The sequence below is a fragment of the Vicugna pacos genome, chromosome 6, assembly GCF_048564905.1.
Source record: "Vicugna pacos chromosome 6, VicPac4, whole genome shotgun sequence".
NCBI classification, from domain to species: Eukaryota; Metazoa; Chordata; class Mammalia; order Artiodactyla; family Camelidae; genus Vicugna; species Vicugna pacos.
Window position 1 is genome coordinate 15,942,554 of NC_132992.1, and position 24,380 is coordinate 15,966,933.

General features: G+C 38.5%; 2 protein-coding genes across 8 annotated transcripts in view; one reads left to right on the top strand and one right to left on the bottom strand.

The window, feature by feature from the left end:
* The first annotated feature begins 73 nt into the window (after nt 1–73).
* On the top strand, nt 74–19,376 carry USP50 (ubiquitin specific peptidase 50). Of its 4 annotated transcripts, none has more exons than XM_072962458.1 (8): nt 84–302; nt 1,860–1,944; nt 2,071–2,265; nt 2,536–2,731; nt 4,452–4,661; nt 5,933–6,075; nt 8,810–8,942; nt 19,096–19,376. In XM_072962458.1, the coding sequence occupies exons 1-8, from the start codon at nt 278–280 to the stop codon at nt 19,285–19,287; spliced, it is 1,179 nt and encodes a 392-aa protein (XP_072818559.1). In that variant the 5' UTR covers nt 84–277; the 3' UTR covers nt 19,288–19,376. The 4 variants fall into 4 exon arrangements, with proteins under 4 accessions (XP_072818560.1, XP_072818559.1, XP_072818558.1 ...); XM_072962457.1 differs by having other exon boundaries at nt 154–286; XM_072962460.1 differs by having other exon boundaries at nt 213–302; nt 2,037–2,265.
* The window catches only part of USP8 (ubiquitin specific peptidase 8), a 50,755-nt gene continuing 39,060 nt past the window's right edge, over nt 12,686–24,380 (bottom strand). For 2 of the 4 annotated variants that reach the window (XM_072962456.1, XM_072962455.1), the window contains 4 exons: nt 23,773–24,009; nt 22,975–23,117; nt 21,351–21,483; nt 20,656–21,181 (listed from right to left, as the gene is read on the bottom strand). In XM_072962456.1, the coding sequence (XP_072818557.1) occupies nt 20,996–21,181; nt 21,351–21,483; nt 22,975–23,117; nt 23,773–24,009 (699 nt within the window). In that variant the 3' untranslated portion in view covers nt 20,656–20,995. Of the gene's footprint in view, nt 12,920–20,346; nt 21,182–21,350; nt 21,484–22,974; nt 23,118–23,772; nt 24,010–24,380 lie in introns of those variants that run through there. The other 2 variants (XM_072962453.1, XM_031672785.2) reach the window with 2 other exon arrangements.

The following is a 24,380-nucleotide window of genomic DNA, read 5'->3' on the forward strand; positions in this document are numbered from 1 at the left end:
ACAATATCTCATGGCAACATGCTAGAATCTTGAAGAGTAATGGAAAGGATTATGACATATGGGAAATCCATGGTGGAATGTACCCTATGTGCAGATGAAGTCAGTTTGCAGCTACTGAAAGTAGGGAGGGACATATAAGTTTCTTACTGTAAACAAAAAGAGCCAAAGTAACAGGCTTGGAGAAATGAAGTTAAAAGGATTAGATGTAGCTCCTGAATAGAAGTGAAAGACCAGCGTGGTTTCACTGAAATGGCTTCACGGCAGCCTCTCCCTGCAGATGACTTCGGTATCTACTATGTCCTGTGAGCCTCTGTCTACTGCACTTTGTAGATAAGCTTTGTTGGGGTGGCCAAGGGAAGCCATGCTCAAAGGAGTCAGGAGGTGCATGCTGCATTTCAAATGGTTCCCCCAGGTTTGACCCATTGGAAGTCCCCCAAAAGGAAAGGAAGATGTTATTTAATATCTAGTCAATAAGTATTCCCAAAGATTGACAGTCCGTTTTATTTATCAGTAAATAAAAGGGAAATTGTCCACCCTAAGCAACAGAGAGCACTTTTCAAACTGGCAGCATTGTAAGTAGAGTTACTGAGGTGAGGTCGCTGTCTCCCGGAGGCCCAATTTTAGATACTGTATGTGGATAGAAAAACCAAAAGGACGATGGTGCAATGGCCAAATTACAGAAGGAAGCTCTGTGGGGAGAGGAGGGCTCTCCCCTCTGTGCACGTCTGGTGGATTCACATGGAGGCTCTGATTCTGTAGCTACTATTAAGGCTATCCTAGACCCATCATTCCTTTAAAAAAACTTTTCTTAGGTTACCGTTTATTAACTGTAATCTGTGCCAAATGCCTTGCATCATCTAATCTAATCATCACAACAACCCTACAAAGCAGGCTGTAAGAAACGGACATACGAGTCTCAGATCGTATAAATAGTAAGTCACAGAGTCAGAATTTAAACTGAGGTCTATTTTTTTTTACAAAGTGTATGCGTTTTCCCTCTGCATATGTGTGTGTCTTTATATGTACATAAAGGTGCTCTTAATATGTGTGTATATAATGCTGGCAGGTATATATATGCCTATATATGTATGTGTATGCGCACACATACACACTTCTAACATATGATATATAAATCCAAATAACTTTTTTTTTTAATGGAGGTACTGGGGATTGAACCCAGGACCTCATGCATACTAAGCATGTACTCAACCGCTAACTCTATCCCTTTCCCTATTTTTGTCTTTTTTTTTTTTTTTGACTGATAGTACCAAGGGGAGCACTTAATAGCATGCACTTACACATTACCTAGCACAGTGCTTGGCACATGGTAACTGCCCAGCAAATTACCTCTTCAAATAAGTTCTAGAATAATCTTGTTTATATCTACAAAAATATCTTGCTATAAATCCAAATAACTCTTGACAGACAGATGAGACATAGGTAGGTAGGTAAATATCCCTTCCACCTACGTGACGCTGCACATCCCTTAGTACATTACTGTGGGCAAAAGACTAAACCATTTACACATGATATCCCATCTGTAAAACAGGATTTAAAAATAATTGTACCTACCCCATAGAATTGTTGAAAGAATTGGAAAGTTTATATTAAGTACTTAATGCAGTGCCAGGTCAATACATGATAACTATTGTTGTTAACTACTATATATTGTTATTATTATTACTAATAACGATGGTTAAATTGCTTCCCCAGCAAAAAAAAAGGAAATACTTTGGTATTTAGAAGAGAAGCCCACGTTTTTAGCAAAGCAGTTCTAGGACTCTGAAAGGTCAATATTTTCTGTCCTCTTGCTTTGGTTTTTAAGAAGAACCTTTTTATCTCTGCTTATTTGGCCACAGGCATTGTTCAAAGAGTTCTGGACAAAGTAACGCAATTGTGGACCCCAAGTCCGAATACTCCCGTCCTTGATGGGGAATGTATTTGGTAAGCCTTAGGAAGCCTTAGGAAGAACTCTCCTTTGTGTCATGAAGTCAAGAGGGCATGACTTCATTTGTACATGTTTTGTTCCCTCAAAGTGCTTTCCTTTCTTTTCACACGGCACCAACACAGCGCAGAGTGCACAGATCACTATGACCCCTTCCCAGCTAACGAGGCTGATGAGAACCAGCCCCATTTCCAGGGCGTGACTGGCCTGCGGAACTTGGGCAACACATGCTACATGAACGCCATCTTACAGTGTCTCTGCAGCATCTCACCGCTGGTGGAATACTTTCTCTCTGGAAAGTACATTACCGCTCTTCAAAAGTAAGACCATTTTCTTTCCCTATGGCTCAACTCCCACCCTCTGCTCCCCAAGGTGGGGTTAGGGAAGGGACCCTCTGGAGTCCCTATTAAGGGCTAAACTTGTTAGTGGAGGCTGCAGTGCCCCAGATCCCATTTCTCAGGTGGGTAAAATGGGAAGGGTGAGCAAGAAATGAATGAAGCTTCATTCGGGGTCTGATGCCACATGTGGGAGTTTGTAGGTGCCCTCTTTTCATTAAATCAGCCGGAAACATTCCCCTTCCTTCTTCCAAGGGATTGCAGTAAGGTTGCTACTGCTTTTGCCTATGTGATGACAGACATGTGGCTTGGAGACTCAGACTGTGTCTCACCAGAAATACTTCGGTCAGCTCTTGGCAGTCTCTACCCAGCACTTACGAAAAAGACTCAGCAAGATGCTCAGGAATTCTTGATTTACGTCCTGAATGAACTTCATGAAGCTCTTAAAAAGGTAAGTAGAATTAGTGGCCTTGAAATAGGATAGACCTTCAGCTCCATCAGCAACTTTCGTTTTTCATTCCTTCATTTGTTCAGTCAATGTTGCCTACTCTTTGCTGAGCACAGGTGCTGGGGTCACTCCAGGGAACATTCAAATTAGTATTTGAATGGGTCTGTATTTACCCAGTTCAGCTGGTCGTCAGAATCACACACACAGATTCTAAAGCCCTTGCTCCATACTGAATTAGAATGTCTGGGTTGTCTTCTGGGAAAACTCACTTGGGGTTTCCAGTTGGTGTGGGAACCACTGATCTAGTTGCCTTTGCAGTAACATCTGCATGGACTATTTTTTTAAGTGAAAATTATATTTTTTAATAAAAAATATATTCCTCACGAGGTGTAACATATCAAACTTTTACAACTTCAAATAGATGTTCTTGGTAGCTACAAACCCGAGGAAATACCAAGCTTGGTATTAGGTGAAAGGACAGATCGTTATACTGAAGAGTTTCATCTTCATACTAAATGTGCCTCAGTTCTTCACTGGATTTAGACACACATTTAATAAAACGTGAAGTTGCCAGTGACTAAGGGGGTTGCCCTTATTAACAAGACTCACTGCCTTCAGCCTCTGAGATCCACACTCTCCAAATACATGGCCTGGACTCTCTGCAGTGTCCTTTGTGCTGCTGGTAGCTTACCTCATAGCTAACATCCCGAAGACACTTACTATGAAAGATCACAATCACCGTAATCATTCTTACCTGCAAGCCTCAGCTCCATTTTGCACTTTCACTATTAATAAGGTATTTATGGCAGCACTGTTTTTAGCCAGAGGGGAGGGTGGTGGTCAGTAAAATCACTTAGGTCCTCATCTGCAGTCAGTCTGAAATAAATAGCATTCTAGTTCCCAAGGCCAGACTTGGAGTGAGGGGGGCCTTAAACCACTGTCGGGTGGAAGGCCTGGGCAGCGGAGCATGACTAAAGCAGCAACCGAAGTGGAGCTATGCGCGCAGCTCCAGAGCAGAGCTGCTGCGGGGCTGCTGTGCCTTCAGCGTGTATGCTCTGCTGAGGCTGTAGGATCCCTGCACAGTCAGGGTGTGCTCCCCAGCACGCTGTTCCTGAGCGTCACTGAATTCACATCAGGCTGCAACGCTCATGAAGTCAGGCTGCCTTAGGAGTTTATGGTTTACTCTTAAAAAAAAAATGTTTTCTAACAATAAAAGAAGTGAGGGGAGAGTATAGCTCAAGCGGTAGAGCGCATGCTTAGCATGCACGAGGTCCTGGGCTCGATCACCAGTCCCTCATCTAAAAAAATAATAAACCTATTTACCCCCGCCCCCTCAAAGAGGCAAGGGAACATAACCTAGGGGACTAGAAGAGAGATCCAGTTCCTTTATTTTACATCTAGATTGGATTGTATGACTGAAAGCTAGTTTGACGGCTTACTTACCCTCTTCCCAGGAAAAACTGCCACCAGGACCCTATATCACATTATCATAGGCTGTCAGCCTATGGGGTCGTGGACATGTGTTTTACCAGGGTTAGGGTGTCATCATTCGTCAGCTTCACTTAAGGAAGGAGATAGCTGAATTGTCAGAAAGCATACATAGTATATACTCTTAAGAAGGTCTGATTCTGTTTATTTTCTGAAACCAAAATCAAGTCATTCTATTTAAAAAAAAATTTGATAACCAATAGTTGATTTGGGGTGAACTTGTTCCTTGATTCAGTACCACCGAAGAAGATTGTATGAGAAAAAATCTCTTCCAAGATGCTGCAGGAAGATGATTGCCAGTGAGTCCTCCATCATCACCCGGCTGTTTGAAGGGCAGCTGAATTACAGCATCGTATGTTTAAAGTGTGAGAACTGCACCTACAAGAATGAGGTCTTCACCGTCCTCTCCCTCCCCATTCCATCCAGATACGAATGCTCTCTGCAGGTAGGGGTTCTTGCTCCTGGAGACTCCTTTTGCCTTTCTCTACCCCAGCCTGCATTTTCTCAGGGCTGTTCCCTACATTTTCTAGTACAAAGGAGGCTGCTTCATAACCTTAGAAAAATTGGAAGCCCATGATGACAACATTTGGTAGAATAGTGACATACAGCCACAAGTTACTGTGAATTCACTTGTATTTGTAAATGTGCTCAATAAAACAGTCTCACTGTAAAACTGAAAAGGTAGGTGGGGTTTATTCAGTCTACTGAAATGGCTTGGTGCATGTAGGGAATTTATACTTACAAAAATCTTACGGCGCTTCCTCACCCCAGAGGTCTGTAAGTCCAGATTGGCAACTAGATAGAAATGATTCTGACTCTTAGTCTTGAGCTCTTTTATTTTGGCCAAAAGCTGAAGGACATTTGGGGAAGATAGAATGGAATAGTGCCTTAGTTTACCTCTTGAATTTTCTTCACCGTAATACAAAAGGTAGTCTTTAAACAGGGGGCAGGTGGTAGCAGTAAAAGGCAGGGAACAGTTAGGTGGCAGGGAGTGATAAGTTTCCTTGCAGAAAAGCACTTATTTATATTTTTCTTCCTAAATTAGGGAAGCACATCTATTGCTAAAAGTTTTCACAGACCAGAATTGGAGAGTAGAATCCTGTGACTTATTTGGAACTGGATTTTGTTCTCAGATCAATCTGCGAGAGGCTGCTGGAAACAAATTCCAAAGCCTGTAAGGGAGGTGCTGGCAAGCCCGCTGCCAACCGAACCTGTGCTCGCCTTCCTCCCTAGGCTAGGGGTCTGCAGGGCCGGGGCCTGGCTGGCTGAGGGCGTCTCCTGCGGGCGTGAGATCAGATTCTCTCTGTTCTGCTGTCTTTGGTTTGGGCCACCCCAGAATACTAGGATATGGTCATTTTTCAATCACCAGATCACTTTTGTGATGAGATGAATCACTTAAAGCAGCTGCCTGGCTCTGTTAGTGGAAATCGTATAGTCAGTGTTATTGTGAAACAAACTGGAAATGTTAAAATGCTGATTCGGAGATTAGAGGTGAGATGGATCGCTGGGCCAGTTTGGTTCCTCTGTGAGAAAGCAGCACCTCCTCGCCACGTGGACTCTACCCCGGCCGCAGCTTGTGGCGCTGGTATCCTGGACTTGGTGACTTCGAGAAGAGCGCAAGGACTGCATGCCCACAGCTCCTCAGGGTCCTAGTGTACAGGGAGCCCAGGCTGCAGGTGGTCCAGTTTGGTCACCAGATGCTTTTTTCCTCAACAGGACTGTCTCCAGTGTTTTTTCCAACAAGACACACTGACCTGGAACAACCAAATCCTCTGTTCCCTTTGCGAAACCAAGCAAGAAACAGCTGTGAGGGCCAGTATTTCTAAAGCACCAAAAATAATTGTCTTTCACTTAAAAAGGTATGGATTTTGGCATTTTGTGAGCAGATTGTTTTGAACAGCTATATCATGATATAATTCACATACTATGAAGTTCACCCATTTAAGTGTACAATTTAATGCTGTTGCATATATTACATTAATTTTTTAAAAATCTGTGGTAAAAATGTATATAACAAAATTTGCCATTTTAATCATTTTAAGTGTACAACTTCAGTGACATTAATTACATTTACAGTGTTATGCAGCGATCAGCACTATTTCCAAAACTTTTTCATCACCCCCAAGAGAAACTCTGGAACTGTGAAGCAGCAATTCCCCTGTCCTCTTTCCCCTGGCCTCTGGTCACCTCCAGTCTACTTCCTCTGTCTATAAATTTGCCTATTCTGGCACTGCGTGTAAGTGTAATCACAGTGTTTGTCCTTTTTGCTGGCCTGTTTCACTTAGCATAATGTTTCCAAGTTTCATCCTTGTGACATGTACTGACAGTTCATTCCTTTTTATGGCTGAATAACACTCCATCACAGGTATGTACATCATATTTTGTTTATTCAACTGCTGATTGACATTTGGCACTCACTTTGAGTGCTTTTAAAAAATAAATTCCCTGGCTCCACCCTTGTGGATTCTGATCCCACAGGTCTGAGGTGGAATCTAAGCATCACTGTTTTAATTTTTAAATTCCACCCCCTCAGTTTTTATTTTTAAAAGTTTCAAATCTACAGAAAATTTGAAAAGATATATAATGAATACCCACAGACCCTAGAATCTTCATTAGCTGGTGCCACTCTGCCACATTTCCTTTAGTTCTTTCCGTCTCTCTCTCTCTCTCTGCCTCCATCCATTCCATCTGATTAGCTGAACCACCAAAATGAAATGCAAACACCATGGTGTTTCATGCTTAAATACTTCAGCATGTATCACCTGAGAATAAGGACATTCTTTCCTTCACAATCACAACACCATTATATGCCCAAGAAATTTAACCCAGGATACAGTCCATATCTTAATTCCCCTATCCCAAAAATGTCTTCCATCACTTTTTTCCAATCTAGCATCCAGTCCATCCAGTCAAGGGTTATGCATTGCATTTGGCTGTCTCTGTAGTCCCTTTTAATCTAGAACAATCCTTCCCCATTTTTAATATTTAAACATTTTTTTTCCCTCATACTGCACCTTTGAGGGAGTCCATGGAGTCCATTGTTAGATTATGTCCCCCATCCTTGATTTGTCTAATTGTTCCCTCATGGTTAGGTTCAGGCTAAACTTTTTTTTTTTTTTGCAAGAATCTGCCATAGGTCATCACATTACATCAGGAGACAAATCATAAAATTTTGTCCCACTATTGGTGATGCTAAATTTGATCCCTTAGTTAAGGTAGTGACTGTAAGATCTCACCATTTAACAGTATGGTTTTCCCCTTTGCAACAAGTATCACTCTGGACTCAAGATATTTTTAAACGTAATGGATTTAATATTTGTGACTACTATCATTCTTCTTGATGTTCAAATTGTTCAAAGTTGGCCATGGGATCCCTTAAAGCCAGCACCTGTGACCCCATTCGTTAATTTAGGGTTAATAAAGTATAGTTACATATATAAAATGTGTCCTTGTTAGGTATACAATTCTGTGAATTTTGAAAAATGTGATAAAACCATCACTGCCAGCAGAGAGATTATCTCCATCACCCCAAAATGTTTTCTCATGCTCCTTTATAATCAATCCCTTCTCGTACCCTCAGCATCTAGAAACTTCTGATCTGATTTCCATCTTTATAGTTTTGCCTTTTCCAGAATGTCCTATGTTATACCATATGTGGCCTTTTATGTTTGCTTCTCTCACTTAGCATGAGATTAATCCATGTTGTGGCATGTAGCAGTGGTTCCTTTTTATTGCTGTGTAGTATTCCCTTTTATGAATGTACCACAATTGTTTGTTTGCTCACCAATTGATGAACATTTGGGTTGTTTCCAGTTTGGGTCAGACATGAATACAGCTGCTATAAACCTGCATGTAGGTTTCTGTGTGGATATAAGGCCTCATTTCTTTTGAGATGATACCTCGACAGGGGATTGCCTGGTCATATGATATTCCATCAGTTTTTGCAAACAAGGTTTCTTCCTTTCTGGCTCACCCAGTGACTTTCTTGCCCCAGACCTAAATCAGCCATTTTCCCAAAATGAACATAATTCATTTTTTTAAAAAGCTCTGGGGTGATTCTCATGTACATTCAGATTTGGGAACGACTGATTTATAACAAATAGAGAATGTGACAAGATTTTCACAAAATTGTACCTTATTAAAGATATAGTAAAGTCTCAGAGCTGGAAAATGGGACACTGCCAAGACAAGGTGTGCTGAAATCAAGATAAGGAAAAGCTGAGTCAGGGGGCCAGAGTGAACAGCATCAGCTGGAGTGAAGGCCTCAGGAAGTTAGCGATGTGACTTCCACTCCCCGACGCCCAGCCTGGCTTTAGCCTTTCTTTTTCTCCCACTGGGTGGACTTTACCCTGCCTCACTCCCTGACTCAAGCTTTTGGTCCACTCCAGCCTCAGTTTTGGCGAGGCTTGTGGATGTGGAGATTCCAAATATATGTAGATAAGAAAAAAATAATTTATGTATAGGTCTGCACCAAATAATCTTTCCAAGAAATTACTTTTAACTATACTTGGAATTTATGAAGGCATGTGGACTTCATTCATGAGTGGTTCACGTGCTTACTTTACATTTCACGCGTTTGTTTTATCTATCCAGGTTTGACGTTCTGGGTACAATGAAAAGGAAACTGAGGACAGATATTCATTACCCACTCACTAACTTGGACCTTACTCCTTACATTTGTCCAATTTTTCGGAAACATCCTAAATATAACCTCTGTGCAGTGGTGGTGAGTAAAATAACTGAAACTATTTAAAATAACTCAAGTGTAAAGAAAACTGTAGAATTATTTGCTTGAATGACCACTGCTTCTATTTTCCTGACTTCTCCTATACTCCCCTTTATAAAACAAAATATAGAGCCTGGAAACTCCCTGCTTTGACCTTGAACAGTAGAGCAGTGAAAGAATACAACGTCCTCTTCACTGCCTCTCCTCCCTGTCCCTCACTCCATGGCTATTTCAGACCTGGGGACACTTGGGAGCTGTACTCTGGGGGCAGCAGAACTTGGTACCAACAGCTTCATGTTGAATAAGAATGAGCCCCTCCATGGCCAAAGCCAGCAAACGCTAGGTACACAGTAGTCACAGACTCACTGCCTGTGTACCTCAGTCCTAAGGGAACTCTGGGGATTCCCTTTGGCTCTAAATCAGCTGTCATCATGGAGGATTCCCTCAAGGAAAGAAAATGTAAGGAGTCTAATTCAGAACAAATCATCCAGAGCTTCCCACAACATCCACCACCCCAAGCGCCAGGCCATTCTCTGGGTTTCTGGCCTGGATGACGGTGTTGAAGGTCTGCTTCAGAACACTCAGATGCAGTGGAATCTGGAGGCCCAGTTGTGTCTGAGTCAGATGCGTGGGGACCCGACCAGAGCCTAGGAGGAGTCCCCAGTGTCATCCCGTGTACTGAAATCTAATTTGCTTATTCAGCTCATCATTGAATTCATATCAGATGTTGACCCAACTGGTCTTTCTCTTTAACATCTCTCAGAACCATACTTAAAAAAATCTTTAAAAAAAAAAGATCCTTCTTTATTTTTTTCCTTTTCACTTCAAGCTTGACATTCTCCTTCTTTCTGATTTATCCTACCCTTAAATATGATTTTCCTTCTCTCACTCACCTATTTGGAAATCTAAAGTGACATCCTCTTCTCGCTCATAACAGACTCTAAATTACAAAATGATATAGGAACTGCCCCTCCCCCGCCCTCTATTTTACTGCTTCTGGTTTTCATTAGAAGTGTTTTTCTGCTTTAAGAAAATCCAAAAGCAGAATTTATTTTTTTCTAAAGTTTGATGGTAATTATATCTACCATATGAAAAGATACACATTTGTATAAAGAGAGTCACCCAAGCTTCCTATAAATTCTTAATCCTTTTAGTGTTTAAATTATTAGTAAATTGACAGCTAAAACTTGGTTTTGAATGATGAGTTTTATCTAGAAATTACTTCAAATTGATGGTTGATCAGAAGTAAAGACTAAGCATCTTAGAAACTATGATGTATGGTCATGGGGAAAGGCCACCCAGAGCTCCGCTGCTCCAGGTTCGTCCCCAGGAGACGCCTGTTAGAAGTCAGGAACCTTAGGCCCCACCTCAAGCATGCTGAGCAGAAACATGCATTTTAGCAAGCTCCCTGTGTGATTCGAATGCATATTGAAGTTTGAGAAGTGCTTACCTAGACCAGAAAGGATTACTTCTACAGCATCCTCAGAGAGATTTATCCAGCCTCTGAGTGAGCCCTTGAAGAGCTTTCTGCTTTACAAGGAAGGCTCTTCATCTGACAGATGTCTGGTTTGTTTTACAAGCATGTAGTGCTTGCTGTGTTCTAGGCACTTCACAAATAATCTTTTAATCCTTATGTAGCCCTGTGAAGTATAGGCACTATAATTATTCCCAGTTTACAGAATGTGAAACAGGAACAGAGGTTCAAGCATCTGCTCCAATCACACCGCCTTCAGAGGGCAGCGCCAGGATCTGAAGCCAGGTGGGCTGGCCCCAAACAGTCCTGCTCTCACTACTGAGTTACGCTGCCTCTGACTGCTAACATGTCTCTCTGTTGGGCCTCCATCTACCTTCCTCCTCACAGTTTCTTCCATTTGTCCTAATTCTGTCCTCTGAAGTAGTAATAGTAATATGTATGTGGCTTTATAGTTAACAAATTTTGTACATATGTTAGCTGAACAGAACACATTACTCTTTCTTATACATGATGGCCCTTCACATATTTGAAAACAGCAATAATGCACCAATAATACTTACATCCTTCGACCCTCTTCACATGATTGGCTTTTAGAAAGACTGTTTTAAAATTATGAAATATTTCAGGCACAGAAAACAATATACTAAGTATGCACACTGGTGTTAAGAATAAAATATTGTAGATAAAATCAAGCCCTGTGTATCTTTAACAACCCCACTCCCCTCCATTCTCTATTGTAACCACAATCCTGAATTTGCAAAGTATTATTCCTATGCATTCTTTCATATTTTTATCACACATGTATGTATCTATACTTGTGATACAGTATGTTTTACATATTTTATATATTTGGTATCATTAGCTGTACACATCTTTCTGTAACTTTTTTCTCAGTGTTATTTTTATATTAGTCCCTGTTGATACATTAGCTTTAGTGCATTCATTTTACCTGCCTTCAGTAATTCATTGTATCTTTAAATTTATAATTTCTCCTGTTGCTGGGCAGTTAGATTGTTTCCAATATTTTGCTCTCATAAAGTTTTGTATTATGCATTGTCATGTGGTAACAAGTGGAACTTTGTTTACATGTACATGTGTGTGTGTGTGTGTATGTGTGTTTGTGTTCTCCCAGATCACATTTTGAAGACAATTGACCTAAATCCCTCCTTTAATCTATTAATATAGCAAACAGCATTGATTTCCTACTTGAGTTTTTTTTTCTAAAAATGTATTTACATTTTTTACATCTGTTCTCACAATTGAGAGACTAACCTGTAACTTGCTTTCTCATGCTGTCCTTTCCTGTTTTTGTTTTGGGGATCAGCCTATTTCTAGCCTCCATAAAATGAATTGGCCATTCTTTTCTGTTCTCTGGTACAGTCCATATAGGATAAAAATAAGTTGTTTCTTGAAAGTCTGGTAGAATTTTTTAAAAATTTCTGGTCCTAGAATTTCTGTTCTTGGTGGATGGATTTTTAAATATTGGCTTAATTTGTTTTAGCCAAGATGAGTCTATTTAGGCAGGAGTTTCTATTTCTTCATTTTTTAAAAAATAAAGTTTTTATTGAAGTAAAACATACATAAAGAAAAATGCAAACCATGAATGTAAAACTCAGTAAATTTTCAAAAAGGGAACCTGCCTGTGTAACCAGAACACAGTTCAAACATAATATTACCAGCACCTTGCTACCCTTGTGCCCGCTTCTAGTCCGGGAGACCACTGGCTGCTGACAGGTTACATTTTGCCAGCTGTTGTGCTTTATAGCAATGGAATCATACGTTGTGTACTCTTGTATCTGGTGGCTTTCACTCAAAATTATGCAACATTCATTCATATTGTTGCATGTTTTGTAGTTTGTCCATCCTCATTGCTGTATAGTATTCCATTGTGTGAAAATACAAATTACCCAAGACCGTGAAGACATTTATCTATCTTATAAAAGCTTTGTTTTACCTTCACATGGTTTAAAAAACTATGTTTAAAGTTGCCCATTTTTTTAACATTTTTTTATTGATTTATAATCATTTTACAATGTTGTGTCAAATTCCAGTGTTCAGCACAATTTTTCAGTCATTCATGGACATATACACACTCATTGTCACATTTTTTTCTCTGTGAGTTATCATAACATTTTGTGTATATTTCCCTGTGCTATACAGTGTAATCCTGTTTATCTATTCTACAATTTTAAAATCCCAGTCTATTCCTTCCCACCCTCCACCCCCCTGGTAACCACAAGTCTGTATTCTTTGTCTGTGAGTCTATTTCTGTCCTGTATTTATGCTTTGTTTTTGTTTGCTTGCTTGTTTTTGTTTTTGTTTTTTTAGATTCCACATATGAGTGATCTCATATGGTATTTTTCTTTCTCTTTCTGGCTTACTTCACTTAGAATGACATTCTCCAGGAGCATCCATGTTGCTGCAAATGGCATTATGTTGTCGGTTTTTATGGCTGAGTAGTATTCCATCGTATAAATATACCACATCTTTTTTATCCAGTCACCTGTTGATGGACATTTAGGCTGTTTCCATGTTTTGGCTATTGTAAATAGTGCTGCTATGAACATTGGGATGCAGGTGTCATCCTGAAGTAGATTTCCTTCTGGATACAAGCCCAGGAGTGGGATTCCTGGGTCATATGGTAAGTCTATTCCTAGTCTTTTGAGGAATCTCCACATTGTTTTCCATAGTGGCTGCACCAAACTGCATTCCCACCAGCAGTGTAGGAGGGTTCCCCTTTCTCCACAGCCTCTCCAGCATTTGTCATTTGTGGATTTTTGAATGACGGCCATTCTGACTGGTGTGAGGTGATACCTCATTGTAGTTTTGATCTGCATTTCTCTGATAATTAGTGATACTGAGCATTTTTTCATGTGCTTTTTGATCATTTGTATGTCTTCCTTGGAGAATTGCTTGTTTAGGTCTTCTGCCCATTTTTGGATTGGGTTGTTTATACATTTACCTATCTTATAAAAGCTTTGTTTTACCTTCACATGGTTTAAAAAACTATGTTTAAAATTGCCCATTTTTTACATTTTCAAACTTTCTGACATAAAACTGCTCACATTATTCTCTTGGTATTTTAATATCTCTATTGAATTCCCAGTTCTCTCCTAATTCTTAGTATTATCTGTGTCTAATCTCATTTTTCTTGATCAGTCTTGATAACCAAAGGTTATCTATTTTGTCATCTGAAAGAACCAGCTTGGTGGCTTTATTGATTCTATTATTTCTGAGTTCTATTTCATTAATTTCTGGTCTTTATTTCCTTTTACTTTGAGTTTTCATCAACTTGTTACTTAGAGGTGCATTTTAAAAATTCCAGATATGATTTTATATATTTGTTTTTTTATTACTAATTTCTAACTTATTTGCATTCTTATCAGAAAATATGGTCCAAATGTTATCCATTCTTGATACGTGTTGATACTTGGCTTTCTGTCCTACTTTTATATGTGCTTGAAAAGAATGCTTAAATTAGGTTCAGGGTTCCCTATGTCCACTAAATATAATGTTAATTTTGTTGTTCAAAGATTATATACTCTTAATAAGTTTTTTTAACAGAATTAATAACTGAAAGATACATGTTAAAAGATTGTGATTTTGCCAGATTTTTCCAGTAATTGTCATAATTTGAAGCTGTGTGTGCAATTTTATATCTTTGTAGTGAATTCTTCCTTTTTTCATGCTGGGGGATCATTTATCCTGTCATGCATGCACATCTTCTTTGTCCATTCATCAGGAAAATCAGGGTTCCAGACAGGTGTATGAGCTCCTTTCTGGGAGATAGATATTGGTGAGCTGTAACGAGGCAGAGAGTGTGCAAAGGTGGTGCCCACTGGCCTGAGAACACCTTCGCTGACTTCTAGGTGTGTGCCAAGCCTAACGACTGCCCTTTAGGCTAAAGCTCCAGAACAAGCAAATAGGCTTCTGTCACAGAAAGACTGGGTGTGTTTCAGTCTGCTCTGTGCAGTACCCTGGAGGTGGTAGTCTGCCAACAACTCTCTTCAATCACTACAGTCCCTTGGGTCTCAAGAACACGTGCCCATGGCCACCAGAGCTAGGAGATCAAGGGTTATCCCCTTAGCATCATCCACAAAACCAGGGCACTATACCCGTGTAAAACCCCACCCTGGGAGATGCTGGTGCTCCTGAGCACTGGCGGAGGCAGAGTGCGAACATAGTGCCTACTGGCTGGAGTGAGGTGGGGGGTAGTGTATAGAGATGGTGCCCACCAGCCCCTAGGTATGTGCTAAAATGAAGATGCTTGCCTCTCAGACTAACACTTTTAAGATTTGCAAATGAGTCTCATTCACAGAAAGTCTGGGCACCTCTCAATTGGCTGCCTCTGCACTGAGCCCTGGAGTGAGTGAGTCTGAGAGTGCAAGCCGCTTAAGGCCATTTCTCAGATGATTATAGCCTTGTAGGTCTCCTGGATATGAGCCCATTGGTTTTTTTGGTGTGTTCCTGGAAGGAGATGAGACCAGGATCCTCCTACATTGCCATCTTGAGTGAGTTTCCTTTTTTTTTTCTTGATTTTAGAGGAAATAATAAAAAATGATGCTTGCTGTGTCTTTTGTAGCTACACTTTATCAGGTTATGGATATTTCTTTCTATTTTGGTTTTGCTAACAGTTTTTGTGCAAAGGTGTTGAATTTTATTAAATCTTTCTTTCCATGATAATTGAGATGCTAAGGCTCCTCTTAATCCTTTTTAATCTATTAATATGGTCAATTGCATTCATAGATTTTCTAATTTTACTACCCTTGCCTTGCTGGGATAAATAGAGTTTGGTCATTTTTTTCATATATATGGTATATAATAAATATGTGTAATATAATGTTACATAATAAATATGTATCATTATGATAGTAGACTTCTCAGAATTTCCCTAGGGTTCATAGTTTTTTTTAAAAAATCTATTTTATTGATGCATAGTAGTTTAGAATTATCTTTTGGTGTCTTAAACATTTTTTCATTTCATGACTCTATCATTTATAATGCTTTTAAGTCCATTTTAATTGAGATTTATCTATCTCCTCCAGCTTTCTTTTGGTAGTATCTACCTACTGTATCTTTATTCCATCCCTTTAAATTCAAGCTTTCTGAGTTCTGAATGTTAAATAGTGTAGAATATAGAACTAGATTTAAAAAATCCAGTGTCAGTCTCTGTCCAGTAAGGTAAGTATGTTTCCATATATTTCAATTAATAATAAATAAATTTGGATTTGTTTCTGTTGCCATCTTGTGTGCTTTATGGTAACCTGAATTCTCTCGTCATTTCCCTTTTTTTCTCTGCTACTACTAAACTGTTAGTTTCCTCTACAACTTTGGAGATTGTACGTTTAATTTAGATTCTTCTGCAATTAAACATAAAACTTCAGCTTCCATACTTGATTAGAAGCCTAAAGTTAATTAAGATTCCTGTATGCTCCTCTCAAACAAACAGAAGGATCTTAGAACACTGTAATTCCAATGACTGCATTACTAGCATTTTGGTTTTAACTTTTTAAAAATATACCTACAAAGTAGATGTTATTTATCACAGTCTTATACAGTTTATGTTGGTTTAGGTTTACAAGGATCTTTACCAGTTTTTTTGCTAACCAGTCCCTCTTGTATATATCACTTCATTTATACTCAATTTCATTTGTTTGTGTGGTATGTATTTCAGTAGACTTTTCAAAGAGGATCTGTTATCCTGAAGTTCTCCCAAGTCTTTGAAAAAGTCTTTAGTTCACTTTGATTCTTGAATAATCTAACTAGAAACCAAATTATAAATTTTTTTTTTTTTTACTATTTTGAAACTACATTATTTTTGGTTTATATGGCTGCCACGGAATTCATCTAGCAGATTATTGTTTTGTGGGTAATCTTTTTTTCTGGTTGCTTTTAAGATTTTTCTCTTTGTGTTTGTTGTCTTGCAGTATTATTTTTATTTATCCTTGGTTCACAGTATTTACTAAATTTAAAGATTTATGTCTTTTATTCATCATTTCTAGTCATTATCACTTTCAGTGCTGTCTTGCTCCTGTACTCTGTTCTCTTCTGGAGCTTCTATAAGGGATACCCTGAACATTCTGTTTCCTATCACTACTGCATTCAGGGCAATTCCATTTCATTTTTATAGTTTATTCATTCTCTCTTCAATTCTGTGTACCATTTAATCTTTACACTAAATTTTTAATTTTAAGTATTATATTTTTTTACTTCTGAAAGTTCTTTTTTAGGTTTTCAAAGTTAGCTTCCTTTTCTTAAATGTCTATAATAATTTTAGGGGGGAAGGTACAGCTCAGTGGTAGAGCACGTGTTTAGCATGCACAAGGTCCTGGGTTCAATTCCCAGTACTCCAGTAAGTAAGTAAGTAAGTAAATAAATAAATAAATAAACCTAGTTACCCCCCCCCAATTTTTTTAAATGTCTATAATAATTTTAAATATATTCTGTGTATATATATACACAATATATATAATTTTAAATATATTTTTTCTATTTCATAATTCTCTTATCTAAAGTCCTTGGGGTTTCATCTTCTATTTATCATCTTCTGACTCTTACTCATGGTAAATTGTTTCCTTGTGTGTTTACTCTATAATATTGAATTGTGAGTTCAGCATCACTGGAATTTTTCATATGTGGGTATCCAGCACAGCCTGAATTAAGGTGCATCAGTGAAGAAAGTAGTTCTCTTTCCTTTTGCCAAGCAACCCCCAAAATACTCACAGTAAAGCCACAGTGTTCTGAGACACACAGATAGTACAAATTTGAATCCCAAAGAGAAGCCAGGTCTATGCTAATAAATTCCCAGGAATGCCTTATTCTCTGTACGCAGAGCTAAGCTACGCTAAGCCGTGGAGGATGGATTCCCCCCCACCTCCTTTGTTCTTTTATTGAGGGTGAATCTCTTTAGGAGTCATGGCTATGTGTGTGGATCTCAATCCAACTCCTTACCCCGCAGGGACCTAAAACTTAGAAGCACCGTAGGGTGCAGGGACCAGGAACTGTTTATTCCCAGGTAGTCACAGCATCAAGCACGCATCATCTAATCCTTTATCTCCTCTGTTCTCGGCCTCTGGGGATTACTCTCAGTATACAATCTTTAAAGTTAGTTATATATTTCAAAGGGTATTTACCATGGTTTATCCAGCGTTCCTTACAGTTTTGTAACTACGACTTTCAAGCTAGCTAACTGTCTGCCATAATTACTGGGGATGGAAGTCTAGAAAGATGCATCACCATCTTCTACTATGTCAATTAAAAAAAAAACTCTTAAGTCATCAAAACTGAACATACTCCCACTGTGGTCTGTCTAATCACGTTAGATCATTACATCATCATCTGGATCCACCAGATGTTTTATTTTTCTCAAACTGTATCACTGTTAGGAGCACCATTTTATAAATAAGGAAGCTGAAGCTTATTAGCTTAAAGTCACACGGCAAAGGCCAGGAACAGAGCCTGGATCCTTGTCAGCCCTGGGTTACTTCTCTAACATGTAGGGGGAGAGCTGGGAAGATGAGGGCCTAGGAGACATTTAGAAAGTACCTCCTACGTGCTAGTTCTGTAAGAGAAGTAATAGCTGTATGAGACAAGACAGGTCTTACCACGCTGTTTTAAAAAAAGGGGGTAGGGAGGGGTGGGAATTTAAGGTCAGAAAGGTTAAATAATTTCCTGAAGGTCACTGTGCAGCATTAGAGCTGAATTCACAGAATCCATTTTCTTCCCTCTACACCACTGGATCAGCAAATGGGTTCCGTAAAAAAGCTAGAGAGTAGATATTTCGGGCTTTGCAGGCCATACAGTTCTAGTCTCTATTGCAGCTATTCAACTCGACTGTTGTTGTGTGAAAGCAGCCACTGGAAAACATAAACGAGTGAGCATGGCTGTGTTCCCATAAAACTTTATTTAAGGACATTGAAAAATCTGAATTTCATATAATTTTCACACGTCACAAAATATTATTCTTTTGATTTCTTTCAACCATATAAAAATATAAAATGCACTCTTAATTCACAGGCCATACAGAAACAGGCAGCGGGCTAGATTTGGCCCAGGGGCAAATGGTTTGTTGACTCCTGCTCTATACCATCCCATCTTCTGAGAAGTGAGGTTCTTATGCTTTTGTTTCAAACGTTCCTTTACTGGGTTAGGAAGGACATGGGAAGAAGAGAGCGGGCAGGTCCTGCGTTGGGCCCTAGACAACTGAGAGGGCGGTTGCTGCACGGCTGCCTCAAACTGTGGTAGCAACATGCAGCTGTTCTAATGTCGTGTTCCAGCGTTAAATGTCTTTTTTCATCTCTGTCTCAGCCTATCTTCAAAATTAAACTGTAAGCGCCTTGAGGAAAGATGACTATTTTCTTCTTTTAAAATTTCCTTTGATGTTTAATAGTCTACGTACAGTAGGTGCTCAGTAAGTATTAATGATATTAGACACTGCCAAATACTGTCCTATTTCATTCACAGATTATGTTAATCAATGGATGCAATATGTAAGCAGTTCAGTGGTATGAAAAATATAGTAGTCAGGCTATATGTATGATTGAACTTAAAATTACCATTTCCTTTTAATTTAGTATAAGGGACAATTATGAAAAATATCTCTTGGCCCTACCTTTTTGGTTCCAATAGTTAAGAGTATTGGCATGTAAACACTAAGTCTGACATTCCTTTCTCCCCTAGAACCACTTTGGTGATTTGGATGGCGGCCACTACACTGCTTTCTGCAAGAATTCAGTGACCCAGGCCTGGTACAGCTTCGATGACACACGAGTCAGTGAGATTCCAGACACTTCAGTTCAAACCGCTACAGCATATCTCCTGTTCTATAGCTGCCAGCCCTTTTCTATACCGATACAAAAATGCAAGAGCTAGGAAAATAGTGCTTCCTGAAAACTGCAAAACTAGCAATCAGAAACTGGTATTTAAGTTTTGCTTTGTCATTAAAACTCTTGCATCTTGCATCACTGCTGGTATTTTTAAGTCTTTCTTGTATATTATGCAACCTTTTATAAGTCTACGACAAAGATGGTCCTGGCCCACTGAAAAAGGCAGCATGAAAAAGATGCAATGCTAATGGATGGGGGCTTTCAGAGCACTCACATTATGCTCAGGCTTCAAAAGTCAGTGGTTTTCAATGACATATTTTTATTATAAACTATCTCATAATTATATATATATATATATATATATATATATCCAATAAATTATTTTCCAAAGATACTCAATGGAGCTAAACCAAAATAACTTTTGTTCAAGTGGCTCTGAGAGCTTAGGAATTTGATATTTGATTTGAAAACATTTAATTGATGGGATAATTTAGCCATTTAGTCTCTTAGACCAACTGTAGAATGCGAAAAGTTAAGTTGTCAATTTCACAATTCAAAACCCAGCCTGCCAACATTTTTCTGGGAGTCAATTAATGGTAACATCTCTCAGAAGCACCTTTAGAATCTTATTTTTATATCGATGTTTATATTGACTTTACCTATAACAACTGAGTTCCTGAGGTAAGTGATAAATTCTAAGCTCTTCTATCCCTTTTAATATATCATTTCGTAAAGGTGTGTTTCATAATGCAGTTTAGTTTGCAGTCGCTGCCTGACTCGTATCTTAATCCTAAGAATTCTACTACTCGTGATAGAATGAGTCTAGGTGTTATTTTATCTTCCTTTGACTCCCAACGAGAATCGTAAGTGCTATATGCAGTTCTGGGTCAAGCTGAGGAGTGGGATCAAGTGAAGCAACAGAGTAAGTGAACTAAATTTTAAGTCAAGTTAGTGGGATAAGGACTATGTGTGTGTGTAAAATCTACAATTCTGTTGTCCTATGTTTGAAACATAAAATTAATAACAGAACACTTACAGGGTTTAAAATTATTTTTCTCATTAAGATTTTAATGTAGGTGTAAATGAAAATTCTCATTTTAAAAAATTAAAGAAAAGTTTCCATTTATTTTTTAGGATAAAGATTTAGTGCACAAATACAGCCCAAAGCCAACAGAAAAATAGCTTTGCCCTGTCATTTCCCTAAGAAAGCACTGCAGTTACTCAGAATAGACCAAAAGGAAAAAAAAGCAATCCTCTGAGTTCTAGGCTTCACAAAAGGACCACATATTATACTATGTACATCGATTTGATGTGCAAGTGTGCAATAAATATATACATATATATTCCTATCTGCTTTACATCATTCTAGAGTATTCATAGATCAAGCTGGGATTTGGAAATGTGAAAAGGCCATTAACAGTGAAAAGGAAAATAAAGGATACAATGGTTTTTAGACCAGTTGAATGATAATGCTTGGCTAGTTAATTATTTTAACTTTGGAGCAAACTGAAAAAAGTTGTTTTGAAATAAATGGTACCTGTAAGGAATGCTTACTGCAATACTTGTTAAATAATGTTACTGGTCAGTTTTTGATACTAGCACTGACCTGAAGTATATGGTGATAGTAACACAGCTCCCACTGTCCTAGAATTCTTTTAAATGGCCAGCTGTAGCTATCCAGTATCTTTATAAGCATTTCAAGAGTTGTGTTGCTCAGCCTTTTAAAAGATAACTAGCTTATAACCTACTTCTCCTTATGTGGCTACATCAGTTGCTCGTGGTCCCAGTGACGTATAAAAGAGGATATAAGCTGCTGAAGATTTCACAGAGGAAACGGAGATATCAGAAACTTCGTGATCATCAAATTTAAACCACCTCTGTCTTGCTGCATTTTTACAATAGGCAGTGTAGTGGCCTCCATCCAGCCCACCGTAGTGATTCTGTGCCAAACAAGATAGAAAATCAATTCAAATTTTATTACTTAAAGTATGTCAATAATTTCAAACCTTCAAGTTGTTCTTACTTTCCTATGAGGTAAGGGACCACTTGAAACTTGATTTTTAAATTTTGCTTCGAAAGAAAAAGTATTCAGTTCGGTGAGATACTTACTGAAACAGAAAACAAGTTGTATTTCTTCAAATTGTTCTTTGGACCAATAACATACTGTGACAAGTCAAGACTTTCTAGTGGGAAGTCCACAGATGTCTGCAATTTCTGCTTCCACCTGCCATCGTAGGAAAAACTGCAGAGCAAAACATTACAGCAATTACACTGACAGACCAAAGACATCAGAATGAACCCTAATTCATTCATAAACCATTTATAGATTTTCAGACAGGACCATAAAATCCATTTCAAACACACAAGCAGAATTTTAATGCTAGAGGGACCTGTTAAAAGATACTTGGTTTCATTTCTGTTTTACAAATGCAGAAACTGAGGTGCAGAGACATTACATCTTGCTGGAGTGGTAGAGGTGAGGCCACCCCTTGGTCCCTTAATCCCTAGGCCAGCTAGAGCTGTTGGCTGAGTCGTCTACAAAGGGAAAAAGTTATGAAAACCCCCAGTTACAATGCTAAACCACAGAAGTACAGAGGAAAGACAGAGAACTGTTCTAGATTTAAGCTTGTACTTTTGGGGAAACTAGAGCTGAAATTGCAAGCACAGACTCGTGATTGAAACAGTGGCATTCCATTATCCTGGCATTCTCTGCACCTTTAAATACCAAAGTACTGGTATTTTGGTTGGTGTAATATGGCTATTTCAGAATTATTTTTTTTGAAATGGAATTCTGAACTATTCGTATTTTTAGATATTCTCCAAGGGTAATACGCAGGATTAAAAATTTTAACAGAACAAATGCATAACCATTTATAGAATATTTATACCTCCACAATCCTCAAAGACAACTGATGTAACAAGCTTTTGTTAGAAAATTTACACAAGAGGAATTTGAATATGTCAATGTTGAAATTAACATAAGTCATTGGCTAAGAATCTCCAATAATATTAGATGAAACAAAAAATTTAAAAATGTTTTCTTTGAAACAAAAATTACTGCTCTCAATAAAAAGGAAACTTCCTTTTAAAAAGGTTTTCCTAAAGTGACTCAAAGTTATCACTACACAGATGGATATTACAGAGACAAGGAAATCAGAGCAAAAGACTGGGCACATGTTTATAACTCTCTAGCCATTCTTCTACTGCTGTTGGGCCAGATCTTTTTCATCAGCTGGAAAAATCTGGACAAAAACAGGTATGCACTCTACAACGACATCCTTAACAATTTATCTTTAAAAATTACACTTAAAAACAAGTCACGTATTTCATTTTCAGCACAGTATTAAATCTTTTGTTATGTTTGGTTTCTTGTTTGAATGATAAATATCTGCTAATATGTGTTGAAGTTATACATTATTTTTATACATTTTCAATGCCTGTTTTGTAATGATTTTAAAATTTTACATTTGAAATGCAGTAATTTAGTTTCACTGATTTTTAAAGATGGAATTACATCAAAGAGTGGCTGATGCTGTCAATTTGCTGTTACTGCAAACGCTAAGGTGAACTGGAGTCTCATCACTTCTGCCTTACAGCCAAGAGACACCGTAACCACATAATCTTCCATTGTTACACACCCTAAGCAGGCACTACAACAAAATGTTTAGAATTAAAGATTAGAATTCCTTCATCTAAAGGGTATTGAGCAGGTAGAAAAATTCGTCCTTTTTACCGTTTCAGATGCACTAAAAGCACAGGGGGCAACTTCCAGATTTCTATTTTCTTTAGCGAATCCCGTCGAGCTCTGCAATGACTGCAGTAAAACCTGTTGTTGTCAGTTAGTTTTTCTTCTTTGGAAAATAGTCTAAGGCAGTCCTGTAGGCAAAAACAAGTAGTAGATACTCATTAATACATATTTTCAACATAGTATCACTGAGCATCTCTTCAGTAAGATACTGTGCCAGCCATAAGGAACACAACAGCAACTATCACAAAACAGTTCCCGCCCCAAGTGCACGACCTAGTGAGGAAGGCTGATGGGAGCCCACAGTTACAGAGTGCGGTGAGTGGCGGTGCTGCCGGTGGTGGAGGGAAGAAGTCCTGCGTGTCCTGGAGGCTCAGGGAACTTCTGCTGGAGGAAATAACACTCTCGAGGAAGCTAACACTGAAGGTGTCAACAAGCTAAGAAACTGCTGTGTGGAAAACGGGGTATTTATTTGATATCCCCATGGAATTCTTATAAAACGTGGACCTAAATTAAAGTCAACATACAATCTTTCAAATCAACTTTTAAAACTTCAATAAATGTGCAGTTAAAGAAATATATTATTGAGATCAACTCTGAAATATTTTATAGAAAATATCTTTTAAAAGTAAAAATTAATCTACACAGGCCTAATTAAAACAAAATTTGTGTGTGGGTTTTAACCTATACAATGTTTATAGGGGTAAACAACAAATTGCTGAATAAAGGACATCTGTATGTGCATATAAACAATTTTTCTGTTATTTCTCTCAGTCCTAAACTTACCTGTAATGTACATTTACTCGTAGATGCTAGTGGTAGAGACAAATACATGAAGGCCTCAAATGTCCTAGACTTTTTGTGACAGGTGAGGCACTGTACTGTGGATTTAAACTGACCCTGAAAAAGTGCAACAATAATAGACTCATTGAGCTGCTTGTGTTTCTGCCAAGCATGTTCTGCAGCTTTAAAATCATCGAGATGATCATTATTTTCTTCTTTATGTCTCTTCCGATTATCAGCCTAGAAATAAGATTTAAACTCTGTTAATATCCTGAAGTCAACAGTTAAATACACAACTGAAAGAGTGTATTAAATACAAACACTGCAGATTTAGAAACACTTCTGGTTCTTCTCATAAAGGAGTTCTAATCTCATCAAGTGCTACAAAAAAGTTCCAACCAAAAAAGCCTTCCCAGATCCCCAAAACCCACTTTACAAAAGGGTGCAACTTGCTGCAGTTTCTTAATAAATTTTCATTTAAGCTGAAAAGTCTGGTTTTGAAGAGAAGACACCCCACATATCTCGGAGTCAGGGCTACAACTAGACATGATACTTCGTTGTCCTCGTCTCACGGGTGGAGACACTGTCTCCACACACACAACATACATCCA

Coding starts and splice junctions, on each gene's coding strand:
- USP50 (XM_072962457.1), top strand. CDS start 250: ATGGCTTCACGGCAGCCTCTCCCTGCAGATGACTTCG. Junction 287..1,859: donor TCTCCCTGCAGATGACTTCG/GTATCTACTATG, acceptor ATTTGGCCACAG/GCATTGTTCAAAGAGTTCTG. Junction 4,662..5,932: donor GATACGAATGCTCTCTGCAG/GTAGGGGTTCTT, acceptor TTTCCTCAACAG/GACTGTCTCCAGTGTTTTTT.